The sequence below is a fragment of the Alexandromys fortis genome, unplaced genomic scaffold (genome assembly GCF_014885135.2).
Source record: "Alexandromys fortis isolate MF-2015 unplaced genomic scaffold, M_Fortis_MF-2015_v1.1 scaffold_268, whole genome shotgun sequence".
In the NCBI taxonomy this organism is placed as follows: Eukaryota; Metazoa; Chordata; class Mammalia; order Rodentia; family Cricetidae; genus Alexandromys; species Alexandromys fortis.
In genome coordinates, this window is record NW_026068141.1 from 1,448,437 (window position 1) to 1,469,928 (window position 21,492).

Genomic DNA, 21,492 nt, shown 5'->3' on the forward strand with positions numbered 1-21,492 from the left:
ATGAATAATATTTTATCCTTAGGAAAAATGAAGAGGTCTAGGAATTAGGGAGATGACTCAGCCGGTGACACGTTTGCTGTGCAAGAACAAGGACTTGAGTTAGATCCCTCTGAACCCACATGCAGAACTGGTCATGGAAGTGCTTGCCTGTACTCCCAGCAGAGGGTGGGAGTGTGGAGATGGAACTCTGGGGCTCACTGGCCAGACATCGTAGCTGAAGGTGAGCTCTAGGTTTAGTGAGAGACCCTGAACCAAAACCCAAGGTAGGGAGTGACTGATGAAAACATGGTTTTTACACTTGAGCACATACATGTGCACTTGTCCCCACCCCCAGGCAAGTATCTGAGGCCTGCTCCCAGATACTAAGTTGGTGAATCTGGAGTGGTGCCGGGAATTTTTTAGTGCTTCCCAGGCAGCTCTTATCCAGTAACTTTCTTGAAAGGTCTCATTTTTCAAACAATGAGATCACATGTGTGCCTAGGAAAAGTAACCATGGTGGCCAGGTAGAGAATACTGCAAGAGGCAATATCAGAGGCAAGACGGGGAATTTATCAGGACTTAGGAAAGGAAATGAGTAATGCCATACAAAGTGTTTGATAGGCCTCAGCTGCAGTGTTCACAGTGCATCATTTTAGGAAAGCTGGAAAAAGATGGGGTATGACTGGTGCATAAAGAAGACGCAAACAGAGCAGGAGCACTGTTAGGGGGCCGGTGGGGGGGGCATGGAGTGAATCACTGTCCTCATTTTGAACCAGCAGTTAGCATTCTGGTTGTAGGTCAGCCAGCAATCACCTAGGGGAATTTTGGTTCCTGGGCATCGTTCTTACATCTTCTGATTTAGTGTATTTCCTAGAAATGGTGTTTTTAAAAGATTTTTTTATATTATGTATATGTGTGTGTTTTTGTGGGGGATATACAAGTGAATGCAAGTGCCTACGAAATCCAGAAGATATAGATTCCCTGGAGTGGAGTTACAAGTAGCTAAAGCAACTTATGTGGGTGCTGGGAATTGAGCTTGAATCCTCTGAAAGAGCAGTAAGTGCTCTTAACTACTAAGTCACCTCTCCAGCTTTGAAACATGTATTTTAAAGTGTTTCTCTACTAATTCTACAACAGCATACTGGGAAGAACCAGAAGCTTGCAATCCAAAAGGAAAAGTCATTCTGCAGCAAATGTCTGTGACCTTGGAGAAATTACTTGACCCTTGGGGTCTGTTTTTTTCTGTGAAAAGAATTTGGTAAATTTCTCCCTCGAAAGGGCTCCTACAATGCTAAAGGTGTCATTAGGATGCCTCACATTTTAATCCCCAATATCCCCTCTTGCTGTCTTCCTGCCCTCCTGTGTTGGCTCAGAGGGACAGTCACTGATCAAGCTGTCCTCTGAGCACCGACCAGGACTCAGAGCCTGATCCTCCTCGGTATCCTAGGGGATTCCATCTCTGCAGTGGACATTGGCCCTTGTGCTGCTTCCTGGCTGTGAACTTGTCAAGCTATCAGACTCCTCATTCAGTGCAGAGACCTTGCTCCTTGAAGAGGAAGAACAATCAGAGAATCAGCGCTCTTGTTCAACCACACTTGACGGAGAACTTGACAGAAGTCTTCCCTCAACCACTGGCTTCCCACCCTCTTCAGATTCTACTTTTTTACCACTGCTTCCTACTCTGTTATTCTTTCTAACTGAAATTCTTTGTTCTTTGATACTGAACTGATGTCTGATTACCGTGGCACAGAATGGAGACATTCACTGACAATACAGTAGAGGTGACCAGTGTCTCCGTGGGCTCCTCAGGCTGTGCACTGTACTGCCGCCTCTCCAGTGTCAGGGTCTGGCTGAAGAGATATCATTTCCGTGTTACTCTTACCCTCTTGTTACCTTCCCTTACAGTTGTGTGGTTGAAGTTTGGGTGGGGAAGCAATGGAGGCGGCCCTGTGCACTCTGCAGTGTGTTCCTGTCTCTATTTGGATGGCACCAAAGGAGTTTCCGCTATTAGTTTTGCTTTTGCTTTGCTTTATATAATAAAGCTGCTGGCTGATTGTTGCTTCACAGTTTAAGTTTTTTCTTAGTTCCTAATTATCAAAGTAATAGCTGCTCATTAGAAAGAATGTAAAATGTGAAGACTGTTTAGCAGTGTGGAAGAGAATCATCCATGAACTCAGAGGTGTCACTTAGCATTTTGAAATAGTCCTTTACTTTTCTCAACACATAGTTTTAAGCAATATTGAGTATGTAATATATATGTGTATGTGTATACACACACACACACACACACACTTGAGTCCAGTTTTAATTTTAACTTGTTAATAAAGACACTGTTTACGTGTATGAAAATATTTTTCAAATAACGTAATGATTGCTAAATAGTTCATCTTGTGTCCATATATCTTAGAAGTTCTGCTTGTAGATATTTTTATTTTAAAAAACTTATTTTAAAGAATTATGTGAGTGAGGTTACAGAAGTTACAGTGAATATCTTCCTTATAAATCTTTGTGTTTTCTTGGGGTGAGACATGCCAAGTGTAGATCAATGACTAGAGAAATGCATTGGTTTGCTTGTGTGTTTGTCCTCTGTGCTAGGGACTGACTCAGAGCCCACATACACTTTGTAAGTGCTCTACCACTAAGCTCCACTCCAGCCCAGAAATGCCTTGTTTGTAAGGTTCTTCATCTATGTCTCTAAAGCCACTTCAGGTTTAGAGTATGTGTGTGGTTGTTTGTCTCTCTTCTTGGTCACAGTTGCATGGTTGCCTTTCTGTATCTGAGGCAGGACTCACACTCCTGATCCTCCTCCCGCAGCCTTGTGCATGCTGGGGTAGCTGGTAGGCACCACCACACCAGATTATTCTCCTTCTAGATGCTAACATTTAGACTGGGTTTTTGTTTTTATGAGACAGTACCTTGCTGTGTAGCCCTAGTTGGCCTGGTACTCATAATGTAGCCCAGGCTGGCCTCAGATTCATTGTGGTCCTTCTGTCTTAGTCTCTGGGACACAAGGATTGGAGGCATGTCCACCACACCTCATGTAGTCTCTGGGACACAAGGATTTCTGACGTGTCTACTGTCTAAACTAAAAGTTTGCTGAACTAAAATTTGAATTCGAGCTCACAATTTTTTGTTCGTCTTCAAATAATCTTTACACTCTAGAGGAATGGTTTTTAAAATGTGTTTACTTTTAAATAAACTTTAGTATAAAAAAGTCACACACTAAAATTAACCAAACTGAAAGTCATTCTGGGAACTGGAGAGGTGGCTCAACAATTAACCTCACTGGCTGCTCTTCCAGAGACCCTGTTCCCAGCAGCCACAACCACCTGTAACTCAAGCCCCAGGGGATCTGACACCCTCTTCTGGCCTCTCTGGGTACCGAGCACACACGTGTGCACAAACATACAGACAAAACACCTGCAGTTGTTTTTGTTTTGTTTTTTTCCTAAGGCCATCCACACCTTTATGTTGTATTTTACATTTTTACTGTTGAATTTATTTTTATGCATTTATTGACCGCCATGAGAGATTATAACTAGAAAAACCATTAGCTTTATATCCTCTTTCATAGTTTGTTTGTTCTTATAAATCTTTATAGCCTTCCTAAAGGATAGTATGACAGATGCCCAAACCATTTATTTCTGATTTATAACTTAGGAACATATCTAAGAGAAATTGTCAGCCTTAATCTACGGGGCTGTATGTGTCATTGGTGTGTTATGTATAATGATAGAAAACTAGGAACCAAGTTTCTGAAAATCATTGTTTGTGTCCATTGGAATTCCAGTTATTGGAATCTATATTGGAGTTATGAAAAGATTTCATTGACATGAAAATTTTTTTAGAATTAATTTACTTTTTTTAAAATGGGGTTTCTCTGTAGTCCTGACTGTTCTGGAACTCACTCTGTAGACCAAGAACTCAGATCCACCTGCTTCTGCTTCTGCTTCCCACATTCTGGGATTAAAGGTGTGTGCCACTACACTGGTAAATGTATTATTTTTTAAAATAGTATACTATACAGCAGTATTACAGTTACATTTTTATAAAGACTAGCTGTAGCTGGAGAGATGGCTCAGTGGTTAAGATACTGATTGATCTTACAGAGGACCCAGATTCATTTCCTAGCACTCATATGGTGGCTCCCAACCATCTGTAACTCCAGTTCCAGGGGTCCTGACCTCTGTGGGCACCAAGCATATATGTGGTCTACATACATACATGCATATAAACACATACACATGCTGAGCAGTGGTGGTGCATGCCTTTAATCCCAGCACTTGGGACGATGAGTTTGGGCAAGCCTGATCTACATAGTGATTTCCAGGACAACTGAAGCTATTGCATAAAGAAACCTTGTCTGAAAAAAAAAAAACGAACAACAGAAAACCATGCACACATAAAATGAGTAAGTCTAATAAAGAAGTTTTGAAGATACACAGGCATACAAAGATGGGTAGCTTGTAGTTATCAAAATATCAGAAGTTATTTCAGTGATAGGATTGTGAACAGCCTTTTAATTGTATGGAATTAACCTTTTCTTATAAAATCATTTTCAAAATTCTTTGGTGGTCAGAATCTTTTGAAATATTTTTATAACAATATTTCTTTCATCTTTGATATGTAAGACTGAAATGATTGAGCTATAGGTTCTGTCCTCAGTCATTGCATCTGATCCCTGACTCCCTCAGCCCCTAACCCAGGCCAGCTCTGATGCAGGACCAGGGATGTTCCTGCTCAGGACTCCTGACATCTGCCAGCCTGCTGTGGTACCTTCATTTTAGTTTGCCATAAATGGGCGTGCTGAACATTAAAGCGTTTGGCAGAAGCTGCCAGTGGCTCTGGCCAAGATCCTTTCACTGCCGTCTTTCTCTGAGAAGCAGCTCTCTCTGGAATGAGTGAAGCAGGGTGCCTTGAAGCTCAAGGAGGGGAGGGCTCCTTCAGGCGGGCGGCAGGCTGGGGGCTACACTGGCTGAGTTGGTCTTCATGAGGATGACTTGTGTGCAGGTGTGCTCCTGTCACCCCATGCTGCGTCCTTCAAGTCTTCCATGCTCTTTAACTGGTAACCAGGAGACACAGTGGTGGCAGTGGTCCTGGTGTTTAATTTTATAAGGCGCAGTGTGAGTGTGGAAATGCTTCTTGCTTTGGAGTCAGGCATTCCCACCCAGCTGTGAAAGTGAGCACAGGCTTCACCCGCCTGTGAGTCTCTTTGCTCATCTGTGAAGTGGAATGGTCTGTGCCCATCTCACAAGAGTGATCGGAGGATCAGAAGACACATGTGCTTAAACGTGAACAATGTTGATGGTCCTTGATAACCTTCACTCTGTTTGTGCACTGTGGTGCCTGGCCTTGTGACTGTAAAGGAAATGGAACTAACCCTCTCAGTGACCCTAGCACAACATGGCTAGGGTGAGGAAGGAAGAGGCCAGGTGCTGTGGAGTAGGACTCTCAGCCAGGAGACCACATCACATAAGAAGTTAGTAAGTTAGTGGGTAGAGCAGACTGGGCTGAGAAATCTTGCCCAAGATTACCTTGGTTTAGTTTTCTGTAGAATGGGTACAATAACTGTCCACTTTATAGGGGTTTTGTGGGATGGTCGAATTTTAATAATGAGTTAACAGAAACAGAAAGATTTTATACAGTAGAAATTCCTGTGTAGCTGCTAGGTGAAAACATGCTAAAGGAGACAGCAGCATTTCATGTGCCATGTGGATCGTTAACCAGTGTCTGTATGTGGTGAGTACTCAGCAGCAGGAGTTGCTGCTGCTGCTGGTGATACCATTAATCATCAGTGTTCTAGAGCCTGATAAAGATGAAAATGGTGAGCCTGTAGGTGACCTGTGCCGGGGCCTTTTGTACTCACCAGCTGCTAGAACGCTAGTAAATACTTTTGTTGATGGATTAGCTTGAAGTCAGAAAGTGGTGATAAAAGCCACAGTAACACAGCCAGCATTTGCATAAAATAATATGCTTATGGCAAGCTTGTATAGCCCTATATTTACTTAACTGTTAGCTGAGGAAGGGACCAGCACCTCTCTAGCACCTTGATGGGTGAGGAAACAGACTTAGAGATGAAATGTCCCTTGCTCATATTCTCCCGTGTTAACAGATTGTTAGCCTGGGTATTCCCCTCCATTTCTCAATCCTTCTACCCTGATAACCTTCACCCTTGGCTGTGCTGGTGTTTGCTGACCACTAACCCTGGCCACAGCTCCAGGGACCAGAAGCGTCTCAGACATTTGTGACTGACTACAGAAGAGGGAGCAACTGCCATTCTTCTAGAACATCCAGCAGTCCCAGGAGTTGTGCTTTTCCAGCTTAAAAAATGTGTAGTTTTTGCTATGGTGAGAGCTTTCCTGCCTGGGACCAATTGCTGCAAGCCCTGTTTAGTTCCTGCTCTTTCAAGCCATGTATTTAGTTCCTAATTCCTGGCCAAGGCCTGTGGTCGGCAAATAAAGATGTCCAGCAGCTGCTGTGATGCTGAGCACACAGATCTGCACACTGCCTCAGAGCCTCCTGCCAGTGCTGCCTGCCTCCATCTCAACCCCATTTAGACTTAGAAGGGAGACTGCAGCACCTACTAAAACATCTTTTTATTCTTAGGAAGGCATGCATACTTGCTACCGAAAAATTCAAAGACCTTTAATAATTTTTCTGTTAATAAATACTTCCTGACAACTTGATATGTGCTGTGTCTTAGGTGGGATATGACCAGTACAAACCTAAATAACCTTTTATCTTCCTATCACTAAAAGAATGTTAAGATTTTCATATATATATATATATATATACATATATATATATGAAAGAAATTTAAATGAAATCGCTGTATAATGAGGGAGACAGTGCTCCAACTAGACATCATATGCCACCAAGTAAAAGACATTTTATGCCAGTCAGGAGTGGGTTACATCTTGTTGAGTCATTGGCGAAAAAGGTCCCATAGACCAGTCCCCCATCCCCACCCCCAAAAAATTCACAGGTTATTGTTCAGACTGTTGATTACTCTCTATACCCTGATGGTAGGGCCCTATTGCTGAAGACAACTTATGTCATCAAACGTGTAAATCGAGGTGGTGCCCAGCTAGAAGCTTCACCCCTGCCACTAGTCTCATGGTGCAGGAAAGTACTTTGCATTGTCCCTGAAGAGAAAAAGTATCACTTTCATCAAACTACAAACCCTGTGACCTACAGCAGAGGCTGCCTGCAAGAATTACTCATGCCGTAGTGACCACACTGTAGGAGTAACTAAACTATTCCCCTTGTTTTGTTTTTGTTTGCTTTTGATTCAAGGCCCATTTCATGTGATGAAAACCCGGAAACTGAGACTAGATAGGCCATGGGCCTAGGGTGAAACCTACTGTTACTATTCTGCTAAAGGATAAAATTGCTCCTAATGACATATTTGCCTGCAATACCCATAGAACAGAGCATTGCTCAGCCCCCATCTAAGAAGCGTCTTGCAGTAGATGGTAGTTACCGCAGAGAGCCACACTGGTTAGTGCAGAGAGTGGGGCGCTCAGTCCTTGGAGGGTTGTCTTTATCAGACGAGGAGGGCAGAAAGACTAAGAGACAGAGGTGGTGAGTGACTCCAAGGAGCACAGCAGGCATGTGAGTCACAGAGACTGACAGCAGGCATGAGACCTGCACAGGGCCAAACCACAGAGTCCAGTGCCAAGAAGAGGGAGTGAGCACAGAGCCCCCCCCCCCCAACCAGGAAGCAGTTGATACTTCTGGAAAAGGGAAAATTGTTTTCTCCAATGGAGTGTCACTGGGTATATCAGCCACACTGTAGGGGTGTCCCATGTCCAGGAGTGACTGGCCAGGCAGCACTAAATTGGAGTGGAGGGGTGCACTTTTTGTTTTTTGTCTTATTGGTTTTCTTTTCTTTTTATTCTTCTCTGCTTTTTTTAGTTTGTTTTGATTTTTTTTTGTTTTTTCCTTTTTGAGAGAGTGGTAAAGGGAGAGAGAAAGAACATGAAGTTTGGTGGGAAGGGGAAGGAAGATATTATGAAAAATGTTTAATAAAAGTTAATAAAATGGCAAGTGTCTTAGTTTCTTGGTAGTGGCATTTTTGTTTGCTTGTTTTGTTTTGAGACAGGGTTTCTTTGTATATCCCTGGCTGTCCTGGAACTCTCTTTGTAGATAGACCAGGCTGGCGTTGAACTCACAGAGATCCACCTGCCTCTGGCTCCCAAGTGATGAGATTAAAGGCATGTGCCACCATGCCCAGCTTAGTTTTTTAAAGTCTGTAATTTTTGTTTAGATATTTTATAGATTAGTTCATATATATATATATATGAAGTTTCTATATTGAATTGTTTTTTTAATTGAAAGATAGCATGAACATGTCTCTAAGATGTAAGAATATCTTGAAGCATTATTCAAGCATGCTTTTTAGCCCGGCGGTGGTGGCACACGCCTTTAATCCCAGCACTCGGGAGGCCGAGGCAGGTGGATCTCTGTGAGTTCAAGACCAGCCTGGTCTAAAAGAGCTAGTTCCAGGACAGGCTCCAAAACCACAGAGAAACCCTGTCTCGAAAAACCAAAAAGAAAAAAAAAAACATGCTTTTTATTATTACAAATGTAACCCATGCTAGGGTCTTAATCAAATGTGTTTTCTCTTCCTAGAATTTGACAACCATTGTGATGCCTGTATGTGTTCATTTGCTCCCCCATACTGTAACTTTAGATTTTCTACTTGTTTTCATTATTCAAAATTAAGTTGGCATGGAGGGGGCCCTGGAGAGTTTGTCCCACAATTCAGAGTGCTTTCTGCTCTTACAGAGGACCCAGGTTCAGTTCCCATCACCCACTTCAGGCAGCTCGTCACCTCTGTAACTCCAGTTCCTAACAATCTGACCAGCTTTATCACCTCCTCAGTACCTACACTTACGATGCAGTGCACATAAACTCATGCAGGCATACACATATACACATAAATTATAAAAAAATGTTTAAGCCCATATAGACATCTTTATACCTAGAACTTAAGAATTTGGAGGCTAGGAGCTGGAAAGTTGTCCATTGATGAAGAGCTCTCACTGTTCTCCCCAGGTCTGGTTCCTAGCTCCCACATGGTGGTTCGTGTTCATGGCGGTTCCTACTCTAGTTTCAGGGAATCTGACACCCAGGTATCAGGCACATACATGTTAGACAGACATTCATATAAATAAAATAAAATAAAAACTTAAAAAACAACAACTTGGGACTAAAGAAATGGCTATGTGGTTAAGAATATTGACTGTTCTTGCAGAGGACCCAGGTTAGATTCCCAGCCCTCACATGGTGGGCCACAGCCATCCGTAACTCTAGTTCAGAGGATTTTACATGCTCTTCTGGCCTCTCAGGCACCAGTTACACACATGGTGCACAAACATACACGTAGCCAGAGCACCCATAATTAGAATAAGAGAAGAATTTTATGTTTGGGTCATGTTCGCTGAGTATTTTCCCAGTTGAGATATTTGGGGGTTACATAGTATGAGCATTTGCATCAATTTGAATTCTCCCTGTGATAGGGAGCTCATTCATTCACTGTGGCGTGCAGTCTCTGAATGTTGTAATTAGCAGCTAGAGCAGCAAGTTTAGTTAACAATGACAGCTGAAGGTGTAGCTTGTCATTTGCATTTTTGTGTCTATTGGGTTTTCTAGCTCTGGGTCTTCCATTCTTCCTGTCAGGTCATCTAAGCCTCTCTGAAAGGGAGTCGCTGAAGTGTAAGGCATTCCAGAGCAGAGGTTCTCAGCCTTTGGGCTGTGGCACACAGGGACTTCAGCACCTCTCTCATGGGGTCCATAGCAGATACATCACAACTCCTACCATAGCAAAGTTACAGTTACGACTTAGCAACGAAATAACTTTACGGTTGGGGGTCACAGTCACATGAGGAGCAGCGCTGGGAAGTGTCAGAACCACTGCCCTAGGGGTTTATTAGGCCACAGCTTGGCTGACTTTTCTGTATTGTATAACAGTTCTAAATGTTGGCTTATAGAATCAGGTTACTGTGTATTAAAGTTTGATATTACGGCTTTCTGACTGTGCACCCTGAATAAATGGTCTGCCTTGTTTTTCTTATCTGAAAAGGGAATAGTCTCATCTCCCTTGCCTGACTGTTGTTGAGAACACATTTCTTAGTGCCCGGGTGGCACTCAGTTCATAGGAACTTTGTCTCCGTCATTATTTCTCAGTGAAGTTTGCATGTTTCAGTCACCAGACTTCGCTTTTGTTCTAGCAGATCAGCCAGATGGCCGACGACACAGTCGCAGAGCTGGACAGGCACCTGGCAGCAAAGACCAAAGAACTCCTTGGATGAATCTGGTCACCGCTTAGGTGACAAGCTGACACCTGCCACTCCCCTGCTCATCCACAGGAGGCTGTCACTGCTGTTCCACCACAGGGGCTCAGACTCACCAATCTCTTGTTTCCTTGGAATCTGGTGTGGCAATGACTTTGGCTTTGAGGTCACCACAGGACTGCTTCCTTCCAGAGGTGAATCAGACCCTGCCCTCATTTCCAACTCCTTTGGACTATGTGGGCCTCACTCTGACTGCTAATGAGCAAACCTAAATAAATTGGGAAAATAACAGCCACAGAGGAAAGAGCAGTGTGTTTGCCTCTGGGTTGTCATCCCACTGCCGTTCCACGAGGACTGAGTTCAGTGTGGCATCTCCCTGCCCCTACTCTCGGCCCCATTTTGAGCTCACGGGCTCCTCACATATAAGCCATCTGTAATGACAAATTTACTGAAGAGAATGACACAGAATAACGCTTGAAGTCGTCCGTGTATTTATGTTGTGAGTAAATTGGTAGCTGCCCACCTAATGCTTTGCTTTTCTTTCTGTCGTTCCACCCCCTCTGTCAACATTTCTTTGGTAAATGAGCCTGTCTTCCTGAGGTGCTTTGCTGTGCCCCACCTCTTTTTTGTGTTTCTGTACACATACACGTGCATACATGCACATATGTGCACACATAAAGGCACATGCCATAGTGCTCATATAGAGGTCAGACAACTCCCACGAGTCAGTTCTCCTTTCACCTTGTGGGACCTAAGACTAGAACTCAGACTCTCAGGCTTGGCACCAAATGACTTTTCTGCTAAGCTAGCTCACCTTAGCATGGCTTTGAATGTAAAGTTAGTCTTTTTCTCCTCTCCTACAACCATTTTTTATTTATTCAGTTATAATAAGACCACAATGAGCTAAACTATTTTAAGGCATTCTTCCAAAGAAACTAAACATATATGTACTACCTACACTTACAGATATAGAAGCAAACATGCCTGTGTTAAGGTAAGGAATCCCCCCCCCCCAGACAGTGGCATAGGAAGTAGTGGGGCTTTTTTCTTTTTCTCTCCTCTCCTCTCCCCTCCCGTCCCTTCCCCTCCCCTTTCCTCCCTCCCTTCCCCTCCTCTCCTTTTTATTCCCAACTCACAGAGATCCTCCTGCCTTTGCCTTCCAAGTGCTTGGATTAAAGACACAGGCCTCTACATTTGGCTAAGGAGCTTTTTCATTTTCATTATCAGCCTCATTCCACAAGTTGTAAAGTTTCTCAAGCAGTGTCACACAGCTAGCAAGCAACAAAGCACGGAAAAAGGTTTTTTCTCTGATTCCAAAGTCTATTCCTACCAGCGATGTCAGGTAAAACCTTACCATTTTCCTGCTGTCCTCACATGCTCGTCATGAACACTCCTGTAACACGCGTGCAGCATTCCCCACATACCAACCAGTGCTGAGATGTGAATACTGTAGACAGGTTCTGCACTCAGCCCAGAAAAAGCCCCATTCCTGATGATAGTCACAAGTTGGGACCACAGGAACCTAGCTCCCAGCCCCTTCTGTGACCCAGGATGTTGTGGTTTACTGTCTTCTTTGAAAGCATGCTATGAAGGGTACAGGTGAGTAGGATGGGGCAAGATGCTGCCAAGTGTGACTCCACTGCCACCAGCCATCTTGTAAGGATCTAGTGGGCACCAGCAGTTTGTTGGGTGCAGCTGTGCTGAGCTGGTTGCTCTCACAGTGCCTCAAGCAGGAAGGTTTGTTTCAGTTGTAGGTGGTTGTGACCTGGCCAGACTGGCCTGTGTTATGATTGTTTGTCACTTTGGGAGACAAGCCACGCCCACTCCCTCCCCCATGTGCTGAGGCAGGCTGATCTTCAGCTTCCGGCCTGAGTTTGCTCTCTTTTCCATCTTCCTCTCGGAGAGGCAGCTTCGCTTCTGCCTCTCTCCCCACTTCTCTGCTTCCCCCCTTCTCTGTCTCTCTGCCCTCTTCTTCTTCTCCCTCTCTCTGTCCTCTTTTCTCCTCTTTCTCTCTCCTCTCTTCCCCCGCCTTCTCCCCCTTTTCCTTCCCATTCCATAATCAACTAATAAATATCAAATTCTATTCTGTACAATGTATCTGTGCCTCCTACCCACTGCCTGCTCACATGGCTGGGCCCTGCCCGGGGCTGGCAGCTTTCGGGACCCACTGCTCGAGACCCGCAGCAAAAATCATAACAGCCTATGCTAGTAATGAGCTTCCTGCTGCTGCCTCTGCCCACATTGGTGGGGCCTGCTGTGAAACAGCCGGTGAAAATTTAAGGTTAGGATTGGACCAAGGATGGCAGGAGCTAACGTGGCCTCCTACCTGGCCTCCCTACTCAAAGCCAGAGATGAGTGGGAAGTTAGCCAGGGGAGCAGGGCAGGCCATGCAGAGGCTGCAGCTTGCAGAGCTCTAGCTCCGTGAATGGCAGAGTTCTCACTGCAAATGTGCTGCTCAAAGATGCAGGATTTTTTAATAAACAGAGGAAATGATAAATTATGTTGTAACTCCACTCCAAAGGCATTTGGTTCTTAACAGCCAAATCCTCTGTAGTCTTTAAATAAACAAAACTTATTTGGTGAACAGACGGGGGTAGGGGGGATGAAAGATTTTCAGTACTTGGGTTCCACATGTCAACAATTTCTCTCCTGTGTGTATGTTGGCCAAAGCCATATATCATGATAAATGAATAAAGGAAAGCCTGAGCCCAGGGCGGTGAGACAGCTCAGCAAATGGCTTTCAGCTGATTGCTCTATTTCAGTTGACATTTATCAAAGAAGCTCTGCTGTCCTGTGTGTTAGGGATGTGTTGGTGGCAGGGACCTGATTGGGTATGCTGAGATACCAGCATGCAGGAGCTGGTAACTTGTCCCCTTCTCCTGTGACAGTCTACCTCAAGAGCCAACTGGGCATGGAAATTCTCATGCTAGCAGAATTAACCACCTTCTATGTTCAATTTGGTGACTCCCAAAGTCCCATGAAAGGCTTGGTTTTAATCTGCTTAAAAATCTCCCATTTGGGGGCTGGAGAGATGGCTCAGCGGTTAAGAGCATTGCCTGCTCTTTCAAAGGTCCTGAGTTCAATTCCCAGCAACCACATGGTGGCTTACAACCATCTATAATGAGGCCTGCAGGAAGAATACTGTATACATAATAAACAAATAAATAAATATTTTTAAAAAATCTCCCGTTTGGTGTATGTGTGTGCACACAAGTGTGCAGATCTCATAAAAGAAGCATAAAAATTTGCAAATGGCATTTCTTAGGACTGGGGAGATGGTTTGGCGGTAAGAGAGCTTTGCTCTGACTCCTCAGCACCCACAGAAAAAGCCAGTTATGGAAGTCTGTGCATTGGGTGGACATGCAGGTGGACCCCAGAGAGATAGGTGGCTCCAGGCACTCACTCCAGCCCCACTAAAGCCAAAATAGTGAGACAACCTGTCCCGGGAGAATCAGACAAGAGATGGGGTGACTCTGGACACCCTGTTCTGCCTTGTGCGTGTGCACAGTTGTCTGCGTGCCCCCACCACCACATATACAGAAATTTTAAAAATAATTTCTCACAACTCTCCAGTCTTAGCTCCACTTGAAGGGAAGTGTGAAAAGAGCTGTTGTGTTCATTTTCTGCAGTTCACTTTTCTTAACCCTAAAACTGCCGCAGGCATCTGTCAGCGTGGGCATACCGACAGCCCCTTCCCCCCTGCACTACTGATATTTATTTGGCTATTAACCCATGATTTTTTTCAATAATCCAGTACATTGGAGGTTTTTTTTTTCCTTTTTGTTTATTAAAGATCACTATTCACGGGGCTGGAGAGATAGCTCAGCAGTTAAGAAAACTGGTTGTTCTTCCTGAGTTCAATTTCCAGCAACCACATGGTAGCTCACAACCATCTGTAATGAGATTGGGTGCCCTCTTCTGGCCTGCATTGTATGCATAATAAATAAATAAATCTTAAAAAAAAATCACTATTCACCAGATTTGAAGGCTTATGAGTGTAACCTGACTCTTGAGAGGCTGAGACAAGATCACCTTGAATTTGAGGCCAGCCTGGTCTACAGTCCCATCTTTTAGAAAGAGTGGGTGCAATGGCTCAGCAAGTAAAAGCCCCGAGTTTGATCCTAGGAACCTACACAGTGGAAGGAGAGAACGGACTCCCTCAGCTTGTCCTCTGACCTCCGTATGTATGCCTTGGTGCACTCAGTAAAGAAGTATTAAACTTTTGTTTTAAAAAAGGACCCCTATCCTCAGATGATCTGGTAATTTTGTTCCTCATCTTGTAGCTACTGATATGTTTTTGTTTTGTTTTGTTTTGTTTTGTTTTTTTATTTTTTCGAGACAGGGTTTCTCTGTGGCTTTGGAGCCTGTCCTGGAACTAGCTCTGTAGACCAGGCTGGCCTCGAACTCACAGAGATCCACCTGCCTCTGCCTCCCGAGTGCTGGGATTAAAGGCGTGTGCCACCACCACCCGGCGTACTGATATGTTTGTTGAATGTCCACTTTGAACTAGGCAACATGGTAGACCTTAGCCTGCATCACTCCACTGACCCTTGTTGATGTAGGCTCTGCTGTTCTGTGTGTGTGTGTGTGTGTGTGTGTGTGTGTGTGTGTGTGNAGAGAGAGAGAGAGAGAGAGAGAGAGAGAGAGAGACCCATGGTCATATAGCCCAGCAAGGGCTGGAGTGAAGTGTCAGTCCCAGATAAAACTCTGAAGCAGGTCTTTAATCCATGTGCCTCATGGACAGTTATTCCCAATGTGTGTGGCACTACCATTGGCATAGACTGATGGGAAGAAGCACCTTGCTGAATAAAGCAGCTAGTCAACCCTGATGAAAGACCATCTAAGATAGCATCTGTAGGCAACACCCAAGAAATGGTAGAATCTCAAATCTACACCCCATATGTTGGCATCTTCTCTAGAACATTTGGAGAACCTGGGTGAGCAAGATGACAAGCATATAGTCAATAGCAGTATAGTAGTAGTGGCGGCAGCAGGTGCCAGGCTCGCAGGGAGCCATCTGGTTTGCAGACTGTATCTGCATTCATCTTTACCCTCTGTGAGCCATGAAGCCCCGCTCTGCTGTTAGGAAAGAGACTTGCCGTGAAGGGTCATGCTCCTGAAGCCCCATCTAATGCTCTCTCTGCTCTATTGGAGCTCAGCTTCCATGGTGCACAGCTTAGGAGCAGACTCCACATTGAAGACAACATTGATTTGTCTTGCAGGAAATGGAGTTTAGAAATGGTGTTTTTAAGATGAGTGTGGTGGCACACACCTTTAATCCCATCACTCAGGAGGCAAAGGCAGGCAGATCTCTCTGAGTTTGAGACCAGCCTAGTCTGCAGAGCAGACTACACAGAGAAACTGTCTTGGCAAAAAGAGAAGAAGAAATGGTGTTTCTTTCTGGAGTCTGAATTTTTGGCCTTTTAGTGAGTCTTAGACCGGAGTGGTCTGCCAGCCTTGTCAACAGCATTTCTTCGTCTTCATGCAGCTGCTCTGTCTGGTGCTGAGGCTGAGCTGGCGTCCAGGCCAACATCACTTCATGTTTTGGGTCACCCCCGTGGAGTATGTGCTTTGGTTTGTTTCTTTGTTTTGCTGTACTTTGTGGTGTTTTCACTCTCAGTTTTTCCATTTTTAGAAAGCATTTCAGAGTCCCAGTTTGCAATGTGCTTCCTTTTAGCGCTGGGCTTTCCTTATCCTGAGCCATCCTGAAACTTGCACCTTCCTCTTTCTTTTGAACTGTGACGAGAAGCTCACAGTGTTAGCCTCTCAGCTGTTTCTAAGTGCACAGTGGTGTTGAGTATATTTGCATTATTTTCTAACTGATCTCTGGGACTCCTCACCTCAAAAAACCAAAACCCTACACCCACCAAATAAACACTCCTGTTCCCCCTTCCCCAGCCCCTGGGGCCACTACTGACCCTTCTCTGAGTTGGAGCTCTCTGGGCTCCTCCTACAGAGACTGACACAGAACCTGTGACTGGTTTACTTCACTTGGGTTAGGGTCCTTAATATCCATATTACATCATGTGTCAGAATTTTTCATTTTCAAGAATAAAGAATATTCTTCTGCAGGGCAGTAGTGGTACACACCTCTAATCCCAGCACTTGGGAAGCAGAGGCACTTGTGAGTTCTAGGCCAGCCTGGTCTACAAGAACTAGTTCCAGGACAGCAAGGGCTGTTACACAGAGAAACCCTGTCTCAAAAAAACAAAATAAAAAAGTATTCTTCCATTTCTTCCATTTATAAGTTATACTCCAGTATTTACAAAACTCTTTACAATTATTTTGCTTTGATTGGTAACCCTGATGTGTTCAGAGAACCCGTTTGCTCTGTAATATTAACACTGAGTGTTAAGTCTTCTGCTCTGAAAAAGGTGAGCGCTGAATGACTGAGCAAAAAGTCATGGCCATTGTCTCTGGGCCACTTAGGTCCTCCTGTGCTGTTAAGTAAAATCAACCCGAGGAAAGGGCCCAAATTTCCCCAGACCCTTTTAATGTCCCCACCCCACCACGCAGCAAGTTCTACAATCTTCTGCCTTGTGCCTATTGGCTTCTGGCTGTGGGCCTCTCTAGGGTGAGACTTTCACAACTACTCTGGTACAGCCGCTGCTCACGTGACCTTGTTAGCCTGGCCTTCAGCTGCTCACGTGACCTCCCAGCCTGGCCTTCAGCTGTTTTCTCTGCCTAGTACCTAAATACCTGCCCCAGCTAACGGGCAAGCCTTACCTAGACCTCGTGACCCTCTTTGGCCCACATTCCTTCCAGCACAGTGCGTCCATTCATTCATCTTGTTCCTCTGCTTTCCGGACTTGGAGCTGCCTCTTTAGCATCTTACACCTCACACTCAGCAGACCCCACCTTCTGTGTATCCTCACCTAACGAAAGGCACCACCCTCACCCAGGTGCCAAACCCTCCATTTCGAACCATTTTTAACACCCTCTATTCTCTATCCAGTAAGTCGCCTCCTGTCGCTTCTCTCTTCAAAGTGATTCTCCATTCAGGGCACATCCTTGGGAGGTTCTTACCAGGGCAAGGTCTGTCAGAAGTCCCAAGCAGGCCTCCACAGGGGCTCTGAGCTCTTGGCTCCACCTGTGAGGCAGTTGTGCCTAACCCTGAGGGAGTCTCATGCAAGTGTCTTACAAGAAATCTCTGTGTTTCTTTTAGGGTTTGCATAGCTGCCCAGTACTGTGTTTGGTGCAGAGCAGGTCTGGAGGAAACATCTGTCTGCTTCCAAGAATCTGCTAGGCCTTGGAGACAAATAAGTCCCATTTTCTTCAATCACCTAGTCTCTAATAAGCCTTTGAACTTGTTCATCCAAGGCCTTAGGTCTCCTTGGCTAAGCCTGCCACAAGGATTTCTGGGCTACTCTGAAAGGCACTGTGTGGTGAACCACTGTGTGGATCCCAATGCTGGCATCTACCATAGTGCTCCCTGTGCCGGCTCCGGTGTCTGGCCACTGTCACTGCAATGCCCATTGGCAGGCTTCACTTTGCTCCCCCTGGGAGTGCCCTCGTCCCTGACAAGAGTACTAGTTCCTAGGCTTGGGGTACAATGTGCTAGAGATATCTTTGCCCCAATCCTGTGCCTGCCTCTTGACCTCTGCATTTCAAGGCATCCCGGGTGGGATCCCAAGCCCCAGTCTAAGTTTTCCAGTGTACTAGCACCTTTCCAAACTGACTCATTCTCTGTTGTGGAGCTCCCTGATTGCCCACGGGCAGTGCTGGTCACGGGTGTCTTCTTTCCAGACTCTGGTCTTAATGAAAATAGCTCCCCACCTCTCCTTCCTTCCAGATAAGAGTGGCTTGGCTGTCCACCTGGCTACCTGGTTAGTATGTGAATGAGGCTAGAAGCCCTTTCTAGCACAATGCACAGGGCTCAATGCACATGGCCGAGGATACGGGGCACGAGGACCCCAGGCAGTCTGGTGCCTGACTCTCAGCTGGGCACCTGCCCCCCGAGTTAACTGAGAGACCAGTGCAACTGGAAATGGTCCTGTGAGGTGCTGAGTGGCCAGCCAGAGCTTCTAGGACCTGGTCCAGTTTGCACTTTCTACTATTAATAAAGATCACTGCTTTTCTGTGGGTGCCAGGGAAGGACCTGTCAGGGATCCTGACTAAGGTAAAATAAGTAAAGTAAAGGCAATCCAGCAAACAATCCCATAAAATGGACTTGGTCTAAATTTAGTTTAATTTAATTAATTAATTAATGATGATTGTATATTCCTGATTCTTCTCCACTTGTTTTTGATAGTAAGCATTCTATTGTGCAATAAGTTGATGCTTCCTTATTATTTATGTTAAATTGCATTGTTTTATGTGTGCACGCATGGCACACATGTGAAGGTTGGAGGACAACTTTTAGGAGTCCATCTCTCCTCTGCCTTGTGGGATCTGGGGACTGAACCCACCAAGCTGCGGGTGCCTTTGCCTGCTGAGCCATCTCTCTGGCCTTTATTTATTTCTTTTTAACTTCTGCTGGTTCCCATTTGTTTGTCTATTTTTAACTCTGCAGATGCCCGAATCTCAGAGTCTGGGCACTATAGGACCTCACACCCACTCCTGGTGCTAATGTCTCTGAGGCTGACATCCAAGGGGCGCTGGAGCTGGAACTAGGGAGAAAAGGCGCAGATGGAGGCGGGCTGACCATGTGGTGTGTCAGGGACCCCGTGGGTGAATGCGCAGCAGTAGTGAGGCTGGGGTTGGAAACAGGATAATAGTCAATCAGGAGGTTTAGCTGGGGCAAGCGAGGAACGGGAGGAGGGTGGGTGAGGGAGGTGAGTCAGGAGCGGGGATAGAAAGGAGTGCTGCACACAGGAAGGGGGCAGAGGCAGTCATGGAGATGTGCAGGCACAGGCTTGCACACATGCCAGCTCTGATGTTTCCAGGTAGAGACAGGCAGCAAGATGGGAGACGTGCGGAGTGTGACATGGAGTCAGACATCGTGTGTTACCATGGGACACTTACATAGCCACAGATGGAGACACATGGAGATAGAGCAAGAGGTGACAGAAGCCCGAAGACAGAGGGAGGAGTCAGCTTCTTAAATAGAAAAGTGGGGGAGAAGGTGGGTGGAGGCCTTGGGACCTTGTGCAGCAGCCGGCTCAGGAGGGATGTGGGTGGAGGAAGCTGCCTCAGCTGGGGCTGGCAGGCTGCAGGACTAGATAAGGCTGCCTGCCAAAGGAAGGCAGGGAAGGAAAGCCTGGGAGGCTGCCCCTGTCCAAAGAACAATGGGTACTTGACTTCAGCAGGTCATTAAAGAGACAATGAATACAAAGAGCAGCAGAGGCGTCCCCAGGGAGAGCAAAGAAGCGGGATTATTGAGGGCCTGTCCCCACACTCCCACCGGCCCAATGTACCACAAGAATGTTCCTGGTCTGGGGTTCAAGTCCCCCAGTTTTTCTGTGGTCCTCCCTCTACCCGGAGGGTCGGTAGTGATTACCCTTTGTAGGAATGAATAAATATGGTGTATCGCCAGGGTGGTGGGTTTTAGCTACAGTGGAGCTTCTAAACAGGAGAGGCAGTAGAGAAAGCAAACCCTTGTCATAAACACAGCATCACACGCGAACCAGTCTCACATAGCAACTCCTCCTGAAATGACTGCTGATTTTTTTTACATTAGAAAATTTAAAAGGAGAGTGGGTTGTGAAGGATACTTACTAAATTATAATGGTGATTGTCACTGAGGTAGTGGCACCCTGACATCGCATATTCATGTGTACATAGTTGTGTGTTGTCTGAGGTTTCTGTCCTGCCTGGTCCTACAGTCATTCAGTCCCAAAGAACTAAACCGATTGGCCCAGTATCTCAGGCTCTTCTTAGTAACTAATTCTTTAAACTTATATTAGCCCATAATTCTTGTCTATGTTGGCCACATGGCTAACATAGACAAGAATAATGGGCCAATTTACGATGTAAGAATTAATTAATAAGACGCCTGAGATACTAAGCCAATCAGCTTATAACTAATGTAGACCTCTGTGTGATTCCTTTGGGACTGAACCACTGAAGGACAGGGTGGGACAGAAACCTCTGTCAACATTTGTGTGTGCATATACATGCTGCAAAAACAGGAATGGTTGTTACTATATATCCTGGGCTTTGTTTTCTCGTGTTACTTTACTTATTTGTTTATCGATTTATTGTTTAGTGGGCATTTTGGCTGCATATATGCTGGTGTACTGTGTATGAGCAGTGTCCATGGAGGCCAGCAGAGGGCATCAGATCCCATTGGACTAGATTTACAGAGGACAAAAGCCTCTTTGTAGGTGCTGGGAATCTAACCTAGGTCTCCAGGCAGAGCATCCAGTACTCTTAATGACTGAGCCATGTCTCTCCTCAGCTGCAGTTTTGGCTTTTCTTGTCTTATTTTTGAGTCAGGGTCTCACTTATTTTTCGAGACAGGGTTTCTCTGTGTAATCCTGGCTACCCTGGGACTTACTATATAGACACGTTAACCTTGAACTCACAGAGATCTGTCTGCCTTTGCTTCCTGAGTGGTGGGATAAGAGGTGTATGCCACCATGCCTGGTCCCAAGGGATTTTGTTTTGAGATAGACCCCCTCTGTAGTCCAGGCAGCATCAGTTCCAGTTTTATTTTTTTCCCATCTAACTTTTTTAATGTTTTGTTTATTTGTTCATTTGTTTATTGTGTGAGTGTGTGCACACGTCTTATGCATGTGTGGAAGCCATGAAACAACCTCTGCAGGTTCATTCTCTCCTCCCACCACGTGGGTCTTGGGCAGTGAGCTCAGGGTGTCAGGCTTGGCTACAGTCATGTGCTGAGCCATTGCTCTTTTTGTCAAGCTAGACTTCGAATTTTTTTTCTCAGAAAAGAAAAAGGAGGGAGGAAAGGAGAGAGAGAGAGAGAGATCACCTCACTCTCCTTTAGGTCCAACCTAAATGGCTCCACATGCAGGAAATCCTCATTCCCATGATTCCCTGTGGTCTCCCCTTTGCAGCTCTGAGGACTTTAAGAACTTTCCCCCTGTGTGTCCCCCTAAGGCAGCCTCTTCCTCCTGTGACATTACCAGCAAGGCTCTCAACATATCTCAGGTCCAACACACAATCAGCTGGGGGTGGGGAGGTGGGGGTGTAGACTCCTGAAGTCCCAAACAGCGTTTCTAGAATGGGAGTGGGGTCAGGGGCAGCTGCTGTAATGATGTTGGGAGGAATAAGAAAGCACTGGACACAATGTCCAGGGTACTGTACCATTGTA

The 21,492-nt window shown here is 45.4% G+C and overlaps 1 protein-coding gene across 3 annotated transcripts in view; it reads left to right on the plus strand.

Annotated features, from left to right (window-relative positions):
• The window catches only part of Mrrf (mitochondrial ribosome recycling factor), a 68,354-nt gene extending 57,782 nt beyond the window's left edge, over window positions 1-10,572 (plus strand). For all 3 annotated transcript variants that reach the window (XM_050126802.1, XM_050126800.1, XM_050126801.1), the window contains one exon: window positions 10,218-10,572. In XM_050126802.1, coding sequence (XP_049982759.1) covers window positions 10,218-10,295 — 78 coding nt within the window. In that variant the 3' untranslated portion in view covers window positions 10,296-10,572. The remainder of the gene's footprint in view (window positions 1-10,217) is intronic.
• Window positions 10,573-21,492: the final 10,920 nt, after the last annotated feature.